Here is a 16,629-nt window from a genome sequence, read left to right as displayed (position 1 = left end):
ATAGTCACTTTTGGGAGATGGCCATGTAGTTTGAGTCTGATTCACTACAAAAGAACCATACATGGGATTTGATTCCTTTGCCTAGCAAAAAATATACATTGGTATGCAAGTGGGTATACAAGTTGAAGAGTACCCCTGGACATCCAAAGCTAGCATATAAGGCTAAATTGGTCACTAATAGTTTTAAGATGGAGTATGGTATTGACTTTGATAAAGTATTTTCTCATGTAGTCAAGATGGCTATCCTATGGCTAATTTTGACCTTGGTTACACAGTTAGATTTGGACCTTTATTAAATGACAGATGTGAAAATGATTTTTCTGCATGGGGATTTGCATGAGGATATCTATATGCAATAGCCTAAGGAATTTATGGAAAAGGGCAAGGAACACCTAGTGTACAAGTTGAGAAAGAACCTTTTAGCCTTAAGCAGGCACCTAGGAAATGGTACCATAAGTTTTATGATTTCATGCATTTGCAGGGATATACTCGCAATGATATGAATCTGTGTCTTTACACAAAGAAGGCTTGTAATGGTGGCAGTCTTATTATCTTGGTACTTTATGTCAATGATATGTTGATTGTGCTGGGAGAGCTTGTGATGATATGGATACTTTAAAGAGCTTTGAGATGAAGGATATGAGGCAAGCCTCACAGATTCTTGGTATGTATATCATGCACCATTGCTCTAAGGGGCTCCTTTACCTATCATAATAGGCATATATATAGAAGGTTCTTGAGCAATTTCATATATAGGATATTAAGCCTTGTGGATGTCCTTTACCTTCCCATATGAAGGTCAATCAAGTTGATTGTCCCTAGTTAGATGAGCAAAAGTCCAAGATGGCCAAGATCCCTTATCCATCTGCAGTGGGCAGTTTGATGTATGCCATGATAGCCACTCACCCTGACATATCATACCTTCCCCTTATCTAACATCACATAGGCCTTGGGTACATTATTGTGCCCAGGAATCTTCAACATCTCAAAGAACGTGATGTTTGACAACTTCAAATAATACCATATTAGAGAATTCAGAAATCTCCCAAGTTCCGCTTTCAAAAAAGGAGTAAAGATTTAACCAAGTGGCTAAATCTTAACCCCATATTTGAGAGTGAAACTTAGGGGCATTACTTATATAATATCTAGGGAAAATTTTGTCTTCAAGTAAGGAGATAAGATTTCACCGTATGTCCAAGTATTAATCACATTAGGAATTCCCAAACTTTATGAAAATTTCCAAATTCTTGAATATGTGGTTAAATGAGAATTTTGGTGTAATTCTTCATCTAAAGCCTTCTAAGCTTAATTCATTTCACTCAAAGCCGATCTTGTAATATCTTATGAAACCTTTAAATCATGCCTATTCTAATTGTTGATGCCAGATACTAGAAAATATTTCATGTGAGAGCCTTCAGTCTTCTCAAGGAAGGGGGGAAAGGGTCACATGAGTTCAATATAAGATACTTTTTCAATACCATTTTTTCATGTTTCTTACATATAGAAGGATGCCATACATTTATAAATTGAATAAAAAAGTGTGTTTTATTTAGGGGAAACAATTTAGATTTCTATAATCCATCTAGTATTTTTGACACTACCAACAAACATAAAATTATTTCCACATTTAGCTTTCACTTTTATATGATTGGTTTGACATCCTTCTTCAAGGTAGTTCTATGTTGACATGCCATTGGATCAAACCCTCTCATATTTGTGTAATCCCAACCCAATATATATTGAAATTCCTTACACAACTTGATGAGATCTTTCTTGAATGCCTCCTCAACATATATGCTTACTTTGATGGGTTTAGCCTCTCCTTCATTCAAATTGACCTCCCGTACTTCATCCACCGCCACTCTTGCATACCTTCTCATAGTATGTTCATATCTTTCAAATTGCTTAGCCTGAATAATAGCTTTCTGTCCTTCCTCATCCTACACATTTGAATTGTCTGTACACTAGTTCTTCTAAATTTCCTAATTTTCATCAAATTCAGGATAACTGATTTCATGGTCCTAAACCATTTTATACTACTCACTTCTTGAACTATCCTGAAATTCAAACCACTCTTGACTTGCAAAAGGATCTTTTGGATATTGTACTCATGACCAATTTCAATCCACCGATTGAATAGTTTGCTATCCAGAAACTTCATTTCCTGCACTTTTGGACTACTCTTGATACCCTTGAATGATGCTATCAACATGTATTTTAAACCATGGAACCACTGAAGGATTTTCTTGAAGAAACAACTCCTCATCACCCTCAACATCATTCAGCAAACTAGTTGTTTATACATATAGATCCTCAAGAATAACATCCTGACTTAGAAAAAGAGAAAATAATACTTCATTATGCAAATCATCAATTTCATTATCCTTCTCCAAAACAACTTTCTCAAAAGCATTAATAACCTCAAAAGAATGTGAAACTTGCATTCCACTGTATTCTTTGACATGAGAAACCTCTCATTGAAGCAAAGTTTTCTCTTCTTGAAGCCAATTGATAACAAACAGAGCCTCAACTGCTACAATTTCTAATGTATTCCTTTCCTTTTCCAACTCATAAGAAAGCCATTGAGCTACCTTAGTTCAAGATCGATCCATAGAGCATATTGCTTGCAAATCTTCAAGAAAACCACGTAAATTGATTGGTTTCTATAATTCCTAACATTCAGCTTTCTATTGTAAACCTAAACATTGCTAAAAACAAATCACTTGCTATCATGAAAACTACTCATATATGCAAATATTTTGAAAGTTTACATTAGCATAAGCTTACTAAATTTATTCAAGCTAAATAATATAATATCTTAAAATAATATTCAATATTCTGGAGATATGGACATCCTGAAAAAACTACATCTGAAAATGATGCATTTTGCACTATAGATAATGGCATTTCAAGTAGTTACAAAGTCTATTCACTAAAATTTGACTTCCTTGTTGCAATATTCTTCTTAAAGCCAATAAGAGAACTAAGAAAATAATCCATAATAGAATCTCCATTGAAAAAACCATAACCCTCATGGTTTTCATCTATGGCAACATTATCTTCTTGAACACATAACTGATCTTCTTGATCACCCTTCCTTCTTCAACAAAATTGATTAGAGATTGATTATGCCAGCTTGCATTAGATCAAAATATGAAAAATACCTCCAAGCTATCGATGCAAGGCATATGATGCTCCACTCTTCAATTGGTAAGCTCCATTGTTGGGTTTAGGGCACTCGAGGATCGTTGGCCGCTTTGACTCATCCTCTCTCACTCCTTCAACCTCAATCTTTGGCAAAACCACAAGTAAAGGGTAGCAATCATCATCATCACTTAAACTTGAATCCAAATCTAAGACTAGAACATCTTCACATTTTTCCTTGATCTTCTCAAATGCTCTAAGCAATCTCCGAGCATGCTTTAAACTGTAGCAAGATTTAACTTTATGGCCTTCATGGTCATCATGCCACTCATGAGTATCATCAAGTACATTCTCAAAAGAACTCAACTTTATCTATGCTCTATCTATCCTTGAACTTGCACCTTTCTTTGCTGTTGAAGAACGCTTCTTGTAGATACCATTGAACCGTGTACATAAATCAACTATACAGAAATACTTGCAAGAAATACACGAACAACATCTTGAGGTATGTCCCTACTCAAAGCAAACTTTGTATCTCTTTGTCTCTTCTTAGATTTACCCATGATAAAACATGCATACAATTGGCATAAAAAACTACTTTTCTCTCAGTCAACCTCTTAACTTTTTCAATGATTAACAAGTTATTAACCTATGATATTCAAGTTATTCCTGCAATTTTTGTAGTTCATGCTGTTTGAAAAACACTTTTGCAAATATTGCTTAAAAACTCCTATATTGATTAGATTTCTCTGTGTTATTCAAGTTACTCCTACCATTTATATAGATCCTAACACACTTACACTTCAAGTTATACCTAAAACTACTGTAATCTAGGTTATTCTATCATCTCTACAAATCCTTAATACTTTTGCACTTTAGATTATTCCCTTAGGGTTGATTTTGATAAAGTAAAATCCTTTCTTCTCCTTATGCTTTATCTTATCTTCTCCAATATCTTTGTAGTCATCATCTTAACATGAAAAGTATTTCTTGCCATTCAATTCCTTATTATTGCATTTTCTTGAAGTTGCTTCTAATCTCCTTCGTTGTTGGTAGCACTTTTCTAACGATTCTTCTTTGTATTATTTTTCACCATCTCTTGAGCATGTGAATTACATTAATCTACTTGAATTACACAAATCTACCTAAACTTCAGGATTCTACCTAAACTATAGGAATCTGCTTAGGTTATTGGAAACTCTCTAAATTGTAAGAATTGGCTTGAGTGTCTATCTACCCTGAAACTACCTAAACCTTAGTTTACTCTAAAATAACCTTAATGCAAGACATTTTAAAGAAGAGAACCTAATATCCTCTATTTATAGAGATGAATCATAATGTCTTCCTAGAATAAAAGGATCACCTTTCTCTCATCGTCTCTAGTTTCCTCTCAACAAACAACACCCTCTTTTACTACTATTGTATCTCCTTCTACTAACATTTCAATTTTGAATAAGAAACTTAAAAACTTGAAATTATGGCTACATCTCAAAACCCTCGAAATTAAGGCTACATCTTGAAACTCCCAAAATGAACCCTTTAAACTACTGCTTGTCTGAAATTAGAAATTTCAACTTGAACTAGACTGCTTTGAACCCACATCATCAAGAACTCGTAAATAGATTAAGATCTTCAGGCTATCGACTAAAACCATTGCAACACTGTATTGTTTCCCTTGTATGATTCTTGAAATTAGAGCATTCGAATATAACTTGCAACAGTAACTTCAAGAAGGAAGATGAAACTTGAATGATTTGTCTTACAGACATGACTAAAATCTTCTATGAATAGATTCGAATTCTCTGTTGCACCCAATCTTTAGTTATTATAGTCATTGCTCTCACATACTGCCCTTGCAAATTTCTTCTTTCCATGCTTGGTGTCTAAATCATGAGAAGTATACCCATGAAATCAACAGTATCACCAAAGTGTTATGGCCTCTCAAGACCACAACAGAAACACAAGAAACACCTACTTGAAATATCCCTATTGCTACAGACAACTTCTTGAATCGATTTGCAACCATATTGAACATTTAATATTCAAAAATGATATGCAAGTACAAAATACACATTATAATCATCCATAAAACTCCTCTTTTGAAAAATATCAATCATGATACTATCATCATGATCGTTCTTGAATGAATAACATGACAGACAATATTAGTTTTCAAGAGACAGACAGATAGATAAAATCATGCATATGCGACCATATCCAAGCATTATCTTGAAAATATCATTTATATGACCAAAAGATTTTAATAGATACATCTGATAATACCCAAGACATACGCCACCCTTCAAGTGAAGTCACATGACATTTTCAAGTCACTTTATATATGTTGATTACTCGCGCCTACATGCATATAAGTACTAAGGTGAAAACTACTAAAGTAGATAATGCAAATCAAGCTCTAACAGCTACCACCACATATATGCCATCTTACTTAACACACAAAAATTAGCATTAAAATTACTTCCAATGAACTAAGTACTTTTTAAAAGTTAATTTATCCTTTGGTACCATACCCTTCAAGTCTCTGTCAACTCAAACAAGCCTTCCTAAGCCTATAAACTTAGTACTTCTCCACAATTGATCCTTTGATATCATACCCTTGGGGTCTCTTTAAACTCATAAAAGCCTAAGTGTATAAACCTCGTTTTCTTGATCGGCCACCTCAAATTTAGGTACTTAGGCCATGTATACTTACACTTTAGGTTCCATTCATGAATGTGGATTTCTTATCCATTTGAAGGATTGGCCACATCTTGTGAGCAACTAAGGCTAGTACTACAAGAATAGTAGATATCCTTGCTAGAGCACCAAATCTCTCTTAAAATATCATAACCTTCTATTTGTGAGTAGCCTTGCATAACAAATAAGACCTTATGCTTTTCAATAAACCTAATTGATTTATTCTTTTATCTCTAAATTTGTTGTCTTACACCTAAGTGCCATCTGCCTTCAATGAGTTAGTCCCATCAAGTTTGCCTTCAATAAGAGAACACAAACGTATTTGCAAGGTATACAAAGGTGAAGCCACATTGCTACTTCCTTTGCTATTGCTAGCATAGCCTTTAGTCTCCTAGTCTTTTCTACCACAAGACCCAATTTTGCTTGCATTGAGTTGTTACTTAAAGCATCTACCACTCTAATGCCAATTCAAAAGAATAGGAGAATACAAACTTTTTATCACAATCAAAATATTATAATTGATGGTTGATGGCTTTGTCCACTCATGTACTACAAGCTTTGATTGTGATATGTTCGAATTCAAGATGGACAATGAGTGGAGAACTACCTTGTCTTACTACCAACCACATGGTTAGACCGATCCACTGACTATCAACTACATATATAATAAATGATGATCCATAGAACATCCCAACAAATTTTTCGTGTATTGGACAATAGAAGCAAGCAACCTGGACCCTATGGGTAGGCATAGCAAATAACTCACCAACAAAATCAGATCAAGTTTACACATGCCATCTCATAACCACAGATGGTTAGATCCCTTCTGCTGTCTAAACTGGGAACTCGACTAATATTGACCATCATGGCTTCTCATCTTGAAGCCTTGCAACATTGGCCGCTCATCACTAAGAAGTGGTCACATGAGCTGCCTTCAACAATGTTGAGTTGAATAGGGAAGTATTAACTTTCTCGTATATCTTAACAAAAGAAACATAAAGGCCAACCTTTTGATTGTTTGAAAATCTTATGCTCACCAAAAAATGAATGGGAATGTACCATACCCTTGCTTGAAAAGCCACTAACATTGCAGAAGCCTGAAATTAATTAGCCTTGCACAATCATGTAAATGACCTGTACATCTACATGAATCTCCACTTATTATTTTTTAGGATGATAACCCATTTGGGTATCACTTGAGGGTGGGTTATCCTCTAAACATTTACATCCGTGATTCTCAATTACCTACAATGGTTAAACGTTTTTCAAGAACAAAGATGATAGGGATTGATTATTCACCTCAAGTTAGATAAAATGCAATGTGTACCTCTCAATAGGTACCTATGGTAAATGAGAAAATTTTAGCCAACACATTGTCAACTAGATGGGAAGTTTGCAACTGACCAAACGTTAAGTGGAAAACCGATCTACCTACGATTTGGCAGGATGAAAGCAGACTATTTGAATGGGAATGGAGTTCCTCCAATTGGTCGTTCTTAACCAGGAAAACAAGATATATCCAAGATACCACTCATATTGGAAAGAGTACGTCACTTGCTAACAGTGTTTGGAAAAGTGGGTATCTCAGCTTGTCACCAAGCGAGTTGGCTTTGAGGATTCTAGCCTGTAAAGTAAATTTTGAAAAATGCATCACCAAATTGCTTGATCTGCTGCTTTAAAGAAGAGCCCAATGGGATTTGTGTACAGTTAATAATAATTTCCCCCAACACTAGTTGCTAACCATCCTACACAATCCATCTAGTGACTACAAAACCGGGGCGGATGTGGACACGAGTGTCCAAGCATGCACAAGATTGTGCCACAAAGATGTGGGAGTAGGAAGGCGGAGGGAGCATGTGCAGCGTGTACATGTGCACACATGCGAAACCCTCAAATTTATCAAACTGACAAAACCTGACTTTTTTTATCAATGAGTTTGGTTTGAAGTTAAAAGGTAGCTACAAATATCAGCTGAAATTTTTCTTTTGTAATCAATGAGCTTGTAGTAAGGGAAACCTGGCTTTTGTAATCAATGGATTTAGTTGTGTCTCGACGGAACAAAATAGCACAGCCAGAACTGCCTTTTGCATGGTTCAAGTTAGAGATAGATAACATGGCACAGGGAAGTCGAGATCATGCAACTTCAGATGATGCAGCCTCCTGGGTATAGGGACAGACCTTGAACGGGTCACAACTGTTGGGCACCATTGGCTTGATACAGGTTAATTTGCAGCATGAAACTCAGTGTACAGTAACAACCATTGGTTTGAAGCAGATTTACAAACCTTGAGCAGGTCACAATTGTTGGGCACCATTGGCTTGGTACTGGTACATTTGTGGCAAGAAACTCCCTATCCAGTAGCAGTCATTGGTTTGAAGCAGACTTCCTTTGCGGCTGCAAGAATCCCATAGCCTGATATGCGTTTGCCAATGTGACTTCAGCTATCTCTGTTGCCTTTTCAGCTCCCTGCCTCAGTACGTCATCGATGTATGAAGGATCTGCAATAACCTCTGCATATTTCCTCTGCAGGGCAGCCAGACAATTAACAGAGATGTCAACTACATGAGCAAACATGTACAAGGACAGAGTTTGCAGTTTGTTAAGCAGTAACTTGATGCCCCCAAGACTTTAATAGACTTTGCATGTAACTCACTCCAAGGATTAGGTTCAGTCAGTCTAAGCCTGGTCAATGAGTATTTAGAGACCTAGTGTTCGGCAGGATTGCCAGACATTCTCCCTTGTGGTTGGAGCTCCATGATTGAATCTAGACATGTCTTCTCTTAGTCGCAGAGCATATCCTCTGGGTCGTTCTCTTTGGGAGAGTCTTTGCTGTTTGGGTCACATCTCATCAAACAGTGCACAAGCTGCTCCAAAGCTCCCCAATGATTATCAGAGAAGACATGAGTCATGTGCCAATCTAGAAAAATGCCAACAGAGATACAATTATATGAAGCACCACACACCCACAGTGATGCCATGTGGATTCTATTTCAGACTCTTAGTAATGGCAGCAACCATCTGTATTTTTGTTTTGATTACTACCAAGGATTTAAGGTGCAATCAGAATGTATGTGTCCCTTCTTACCACAACGAAAGATGCTTCCTTCATTTAACCCCTTTTTCTGTTCATTATTTATTTTCATTCCTTCCACCCCTGGCTTCTAGAGTTCAGCCTCACATTTAGGAGTAAATGTACCATGCGTTTCGGTTGCTTTCTACTTAACCTTCCAATCACTAAACTCTCTATTTCTTGGGCTTCCCCTTAGTGTGCAAATCTTGTAGTGTGCCACAGGGATACAAGTCTATTTTATTCTCAATCAATGGATCTAGTCCTGGAATGAACTCATCAAGCTGCTCAATTTTGAAATCCTCCTTGAAAGGGTTCATGGAGCTAGAACGACAATCTCTTCTGCTCAATTCAATTACTTTTCATAATAGCAAACTGTTGTTGCATCTTTGTATTCTCTTCTGCCAATTTTTCCTTTCTCTGTTTTAGAGTCCTTAATATTACTTCCTCGTTCTATCCAGATGTGCAAGAAGCCATGATATTTCAGAGATGCCTCAGATCAATCCTTAGACTAAAATCAAAATACCTTGATAACAATCTCACTTATTTCATGGCTTAATTACTATCACTACATATCTCTTAGCATTCACAGACCCATATTCATAACTAGAAAATAAGTTGGAATAGACATGAAGTGGCCGAACACACCTGCATGGACATCACTAGTTGCAAACGACCAGTCTACAACTCCCAGCTTTGGCAGATTTGCAATTTTCAAGCATGTGCCTACTATCAATAAGTTTTCGGTAGGGCATCTAGTTTTTGAAGCAACTCACAGAGTGGGCATGTGACAGCAAGATATGAAGGACAACAACAAAGCTCCTCGATTCATGTGCAATTGCTGGGGCAAAACACTAAGAGTGAGACTCAAAGAGGTGAAAGCTCAAGAGAGTTCCTATTGATACATGAAAAGATGCATGCCCTTGTTTATCTAGGTCAAGAGACACACCAACAAGATTGATGGTGACGGTTGATCTTTATTCAATGCACCCAAAGTTTTTTCAGATGGTATGAGACATGCATGCTAAAAAGGTGTGTTTACATGCATGTGGCATATTCACACATGATGGAAATATTCCCAACAGTGCATCAGTAGGAGAGGAAGAAACATAAGAGGGAGAGGAAAACAGGCAATAAACTTGAATCCCAATGTCTAACTAGACTCTGGATTCGTTCGAATGTGTAGATGCCCTAGAAACTCCAACTTCTAAACAATTTGGAAGAGACATGGAATCTCAATGTTACTGTCAGCGATGCAGCATTATAGAAGTCTTCTTTTATAGGTATAGAAACTAGGAAGTAGGAACCCCAGATCATAATATTACTATTGTTAGTCTCGCACGTCATTCTTTCCATGACATGCTTTTAGCCCAAGTATTCAGCTCTACAAAATGCTTTTATGTTGCAGCTACAGGTTAAGGTTAATGACATCTTTTACTTGAGAAGGCAATCCAGTAATCCACCTGCAGTTAAGAGTGAATTTATGCAATGATTGGCAAGTTAAGTGACTTTGGTGCCAAGTTGCAAAATACCAAACAATAGCTTTCAAAATTGCCAATGTGACAAAAGTCAACTTCTAGGAGAACATGTACTTGTATAAAAACCTCTAGGTTCCATCAAAATAACCCTATATGAGCAGATCTTTCATCAAGCAAACTCACAAAGTAAAACAACTGTGTTCTCGAATGAGATATTGAGATGCAACAGCTGCTGAAGAATAGAACTTTGCATACCTGGATAGGTGAGAGATGTGCAATCAAAGCATCTGTAAGTATCAGCTTGAACTGGCCCCAGCTTAATGATTTGCATTCAGATGCTACTTCCTGCAAAACTGTACCATTGTGAGTCCAGGCACAAGCAAATATATGCCTGTCACACACTCTTTGGTTTCAAGGAGGATAAAACGGCATAACAAACCTCTTTGGTTTTCCCAGTAATTGCTGAATATACACCCAATAGATTATTGCATTCAGGCCTCTCTGGATTGTCAAACTCCATTCTGCATTGAAAACCGCATTTAGAAAACCCTGTAACAAATTAAAGAACTTGTGATTCATGCATGTAAAGTCAAAAGGCAAGAAGGATAAGGGAGATGGTACCCAAGAAAGGAATCTGTTTTACACCGCTTAACCTTGTATGCAATAGCCTGCAAAAGAGCTTTAAATAGTTTCAAGAAGGAAACAATACAGGAATGAAAATGGAAAATGGCAATGAAAAGATGTGACCAAGGCATGCCTACATCTTGATCATCAAGCAAGTTGATGCGTGACTGATCTGATGGTGCAGACTTTGACATCTTTATCAATGAAAATAAGCAAAAGAGAGGAAAAAAGCCTTGTCAGTAATTGATTTAAGAGCATGCACATAAACACACACAAATGAAGGGAGAGAACAGGAATAAAAGAATGTATTTTGCCTCTTCCAAGTTTAATCTTTTTTATCTAGAGATAGAAGAGCATACAACATCTACAACAAATGACAAGAGAATGCATTGAGAAAGTTGCATGATCACTAACGTTATAAATCCAGTTTCAGTAGATTAACTCATACATGTTCAGTCTAAAGGTGGAGAAGGATAATTATTTATTTTGATGCCACTGTCTTCTCATTGAGCGTTCACCCATGGTCCTTAATAAATTTATTGTATCAAAACTGGCACTATGATATCCATGCCATGGCTGAAAACACATTCATCAGCTGGTTGTGCACCCTAACTCCCACCTCAGCGCCACCCTCTTGCTCCTCTTCCTGCCCCTACTCTCAGCACATGGGAGGCAAAGAACTACAGCACATTGTGCAAGTCATGAGAGAGATGAAGAGGCTTGTTTCGTGTGGATCTAGATACAGACAGATTGCCCATGTGAGATAGACATTGCACTATGCAACTTTGTCCCCACGGGATCCACAAATGCTACCTAGGAGACATCACCCTACTCACTATATGAAAATATCATGCATTACTTCAGCATAGGGGATGTTCTATTAGCCAAGGATTTTAATGCATACATGTCACAAAAACAGGTACCATTCTTCAAGAACAAAAACCTTACGTATAGAGAGCTAGCATTGGAGGAGATGAGACTCTATTAGAGATCAGATCGGGGCAGCAGAGCAGGTGGCCTGGTGCAGTCGGACTGCATGCAGTTGGACTGCACAGTCGGACTGCCACGTGGCAGTCCGACCTGCAGCAGGCAGTCGGTTAAATGCAGCCGACTGGGCATTTCTGGCGCCCTCTTTTGCCCAGGTTTTCGGCTATTTATACCCGACTTCTTCAGCAGTCTGGTACACTTCTCTGCTCGCAGATTACAGACCGGTGACACGCGCAGATTCCGTCTCTGTTCGCAGATTTCAGACAGCAGACAGTGCAGACTGCAGCGGACTTCGAGGTGAACAGCAGGTTGCATCGTCGAGGTGGAGACACGCAGTCCAGCGCACTGCGCCCGTGTATATATCTGCATATCTTTGTATTCAGCATTCTTTATACAGCAGATCTTCATCGTCCACTGTCTCTTTCTCTCTCTTCTCTCTCTGCGTTCTCTCTCTCTCAGTCCTACGCTTCCGCACCGCTGCACTCTGACATGGTATCAGAGCAGTGTTTGAGGGCTGACTGAGCGCAGAATCAACCTGAAGAGGAGTTTCATTGGCGACACAAATTTGCGTTTTTTGCGTTTAAGGGCAGACAGGAGGGCTGCGCCTTGGAACAAGGCTGAAACGAGTGTGGGCGCACAGGAAAGGAGTACAGGTGGTGGATTTGCTGCTGTTTACTGCTGTTTGACGCGGAGGAAGTTTGAGTTTTCAGCCTACAAGTGCAGGTTTTTCTTTTTCATCGCCTCCGGCGGGTGAACCAGGTTCAGGACGCGGAAGAGCCTTAGCAGGCTGAGTTTTCCCAGTCAGAGGGGGCTGCTTTTGCGTTTGTGAAGGCATTGCAGGTGAAGATGTCTATAGAGATTGACTTGGAGTTCCAGGCGATTATGGACCGGAAGGTGCCTGTCTTACCGGCTCTTCCTGCGGATCAGAAGCTCGACAGCGACAACTACCGCATTTGGCGCGTCATGATGTTGGCCATCCTTGAGTCCTATGATTTAGCGGAGCTGGTACAGGAGGAGATTGACCGGCCCTCAGTAAGAGATGAGTCCAAACTCTCTTCCGATGCTCGTGCGGAGTTGACCAAGGCCCAATCTCATTGGGACAAACTGAATGCCAGGATTCGATCCTTTCTCTTTCTATCATGCACTACAGCCGTGATCGCTCACATTGAGCACTTGACGGTGGCTCGGGAGATATGGCTGGAGCTTGATCAGATGTACAATCGGATGACCCTCATGAAGCGGGTTTCTTTGCAGGTACAGATGCGGACCTTGTCCGTAAATAAGTCTTCTTCGCTGCGGGAACACATTAACAAGCTAAGGCAGCTTCAGATGCAGGTTCAGAATGCGGGGAAGCCGATTTCCTCCGAAGACATGGCGATCACACTTTTGCCCCAGTTGCCGCCACGATTCGGTACATTTTACTCTGCCCTTATTGCTTCGGGGCAAGAGTCTACTCTTCGGTGGAAAGAGTTGGTTCCTATGGTCTTGGACCAAGAGGAACAGTTAAAGGGACAGAATGCTTCCAAGTCGGAGGCGCTGACAGGTCAAGCCTCTCAAAAGAAGGGGAAGGACCAAAAGAAGAAGAAGGGGGATAACAAGTCCAAGAAGGACAAGGAGAAGGACAAGGACAAAGACTCCACATGCCATATTTGTGGAAAGACTGCCCATTGGAAGAAGGATTGCCCTGACAAAGACACGAAGGACACCAAGAAGAAGGACACCAAGGATTCTGGAGCGGTGGCTGCACCCTCATCAGCTGCATTTCTACATTTAGTTGTCATTGAGGACGCTTCACCGAATGCTTCTGATGCTGCGATGGCGGCTCCCCAATCTCGAGAGTGAATTATTGATAGTGGTGCCTCACGGCACATGACTCCTTCATCAGATGGTGTTGCCCAGCTGCGACCTTCGCGTGGGCAGATTCTCATTGGAGACAGCTCTTCAGTTTCTATTGCAGGTCGGGGTAAGATGCAGCTTATTCCGGATGGACGAGGTGGCACCCATACCTCAGAGGTTTTGCATGTACCAGGATTAGGGTACCATCTCCTTTCAGTTCATAAGATTTGCTCCCTTGGTCTTTTGGTGGAGTTTGACAGTACTACAGTGCGAGTCCTTGATCGTGGATCGAGGAAGGTTCTCTCATCCGGATATGAGGAGAACGGCATTTACAAACTGAAGTCTTCCACCGCCCTCTCTACTCTTCTTCTTACCTCTCAGTCACAGTCAGAGTTATGGCATACTCGGTTTGGTCACCTGAACTATGACTATCTTCGGAGGGCGTCACGTGGATAGCTTGTTCGAGGGTTGCCGGATATAGTGGTGAGCCAGCAGCCATGTGTCTCCTGCATTCGGGGGAAGCAGCATAGAGATGCCATTCCCCACACAGCTTCGCGGCGGTCTACTTCACCGATGGAGCTAGTATCTACGAATCTATGTGGCCCTATGAGGAATGAGTCCTTGCGTGGGAGCTCGTACTTCATGCTGATCGTGGATGACTACAGCAGGATGACATGGGCCTACTTTTTGGCATTAAAGTCAGAAGCTTTCTCGCACTTCAAGGATTGGCTTCTCTTTCAGGAGAACCGATCGGGCCGGAAGTTGAAGACCTTGCGATCCGACAAGGGAGGTGAATTTGTTTCTAATGAGTTTGCTCGGTTTTGTGCAGATAGAGGAATTCACCAGGAGTTTGCCAATACCAACACTCCTCAAGAAAATGGTATTCTTGAACGGAAGAACCGCAGTGTGATCGAGATGGCGTGCACCATGATGGAGCACCGACAGACCCCTCAAGTTCTGTGGGCCGAGGCTGTGGCTACTGCAGTCCACATCCTTAATCGATCCCCTACTTCGGCCATGGACGGGATGACCCCATTTGAGGCTTATTTTGGGACCAAGCCAGATGTTTCTTACTTTCGGGTCTTTGGGTGTGATGCCTATGTTCACATTCCCAAGGCTCACCGTGATAAATTTGAAGCAGCTTCCCGAAAACAGGTATTTGTTGGCTACAGCCCCCAGTCCCAAGGCTACCGACTGTATGATCCCGTCAAGCGGGATGTGTACACTAGCCGTGATGTCCGGTTTGTGGAGGTTCCGGCTACTTCAACGGGTGAGGAGCATCCCGTTCTTGGAGATCCAGGGGAGAGTTGGGCTCCTTCTACAGTTCCACTGGAGCCCGTGCCTTTTGATTATGATTCTGTTTCTGACACAGAGTCTACTGTTCCACCGGACACCTCTGAGGAGTTACCACCGGTGGATATTCCAGAGTCTTCTGCTGATGGAGAAAGACGAGGGGAGGTTCGGCCTCCTCCTCGCTGGGCCCGTGACACACTCCGTGATTCAGGGATCGAGGGGGTTCCTGAGGAGTGGGGACCGCAGGATGGTCCGCGGCGGTCACGGAGGCACCAGGCACATTCTACGGAGCTTGTTTGCTCCAACTATTGTTTGATGACCCGTGTTATGCAGGATCGAGAGCCCACCTCCGTGAAGGAGGCTTTACAGTCCGCACCATGGAAAAAAGCTATGGAAGCCGAGTTGGAGGCTATTGAGAGGAATGGCACTTGGTCACTCGTGCCTCGCCCCGCGAAGAAGAAGGTGATTGGAGTCAAGTGGGTCTTCAAGACCAAATACCTTAGCGACGGTTCTTTGGATAAGCACAAGGCTCGCCTTGTTGCTAAAGGTTTTGCACAGAGCCCAGGGATTGACTGTCATGATACTTTTGCCTCCACAGCTCGTATGGCGACCATTAGAGCTGTTCTTGCTTTGGCTGGCCATAGGAAATGGCCTGGCCTGTTTATCAGTTGGATGTGAAGTCGGCCTTCCTCAATGGTGATTTGAAGGAGAAGATCTATGTTGAGCAGCCTCCTGGCTTTGGATCTTCCGATGGGAAAGTCTACAGGTTGAAGAAGGCCTTGTATGGCCTCAAGCAGGCTCCGCGTGCATGGAATGAGAAGATTGATTCGTTCCTCCAATCTCGGTTGGGATATCGGTGGTCCAAGGCCGATCCGCAGCTGTATGTACACACTTCCGAGGATGGTTGTGTGCTGTTTGTCTTATATGTTGATGATTTGATAGTCACAGGTGATGATGCACAGCAGGTCCAAGAGACGAAGTCAGCTTTACATTGGACGTTCGAGATGACGGATTTGGGTCTACTCCATTTCTTTTTGGGCCATGAGATTTATCAGTCTCAGAGGGGGATCTTTATCTCTCAACAGAGATATGTACAGGAGCTCTTGGTGTCTTTTGAGATGGAGGATTGTCGGGCCCTATCTACTCCTATGGATCCGAACTGGAAGGCCACTTCCCATTCAGCCTCTCCTTTGGCGGATGCGTCCCGCTATCATCAGTTGATTGGGTCCTTGATTTGGTTTCTCAACACGAGGGTTGATCTATGTTTTGCTGTTGGGCTCTTGGCAGGGTTCATGAGTGAACCTAAGACGGTGCATTGGCAGGCTGCTCAGAGGATACTTCGGTATCTGAGGGGGACGTCTGATTTAGGGATTCATTACCCTGCAGGGACAGATGGGTCAGATCTTGTACTTGCAGGTTGGAGCGACTCGGATTGGGCCGGTGACGTGGACCACAGGCGGTCTACTACAGGTTACTGTTTTACCTTGGGTGCAGGTGTTATT

At 40.9% G+C, this 16,629-nt stretch overlaps 1 protein-coding gene across 6 annotated transcripts in view; it reads right to left on the bottom strand.

Moving 5' to 3' along the window:
- Nucleotides 1–7,392: 7,392 nt before the first annotated feature.
- The window catches only part of OVA4 (Nucleotidylyl transferase superfamily protein), a 68,080-nt gene continuing 58,843 nt past the window's right edge, over nt 7,393–16,629 (bottom strand). The window contains exons 11-16 of one of the 6 annotated variants that reach the window (XR_015691653.1): nt 11,149–11,205; nt 11,009–11,055; nt 10,827–10,908; nt 10,643–10,732; nt 8,127–8,365; nt 7,394–8,035 (exon numbers count right to left, since the gene is read on the bottom strand). Coding sequence is in view for 4 of the 6 variants with exons in the window: in XM_087683297.1 (XP_087539423.1) it covers nt 8,207–8,365; nt 10,643–10,732; nt 10,827–10,908; nt 11,009–11,055; nt 11,149–11,205 (435 nt within the window). In the remaining 2 variants the exon portion in view is untranslated. Of the gene's footprint in view, nt 8,366–8,495; nt 8,760–10,642; nt 10,733–10,826; nt 10,909–11,008; nt 11,067–11,148; nt 11,206–16,629 lie in introns of those variants that run through there. The other 5 variants (XR_015691654.1, XM_087683297.1, XM_087683299.1 and 2 more) reach the window with 5 other exon arrangements.

This window comes from Lygodium microphyllum, chromosome 8 (genome assembly GCF_053477565.2).
Source record: "Lygodium microphyllum isolate KBCC chromosome 8, Lygodium_microphyllum_v1.1.10, whole genome shotgun sequence".
Taxonomy (NCBI): Eukaryota; Viridiplantae; Streptophyta; class Polypodiopsida; order Schizaeales; family Lygodiaceae; genus Lygodium; species Lygodium microphyllum.
The sequence above is the reverse complement of the archived record's forward strand: the minus strand, read 5'-3'. Positions and strand labels throughout refer to the sequence as shown.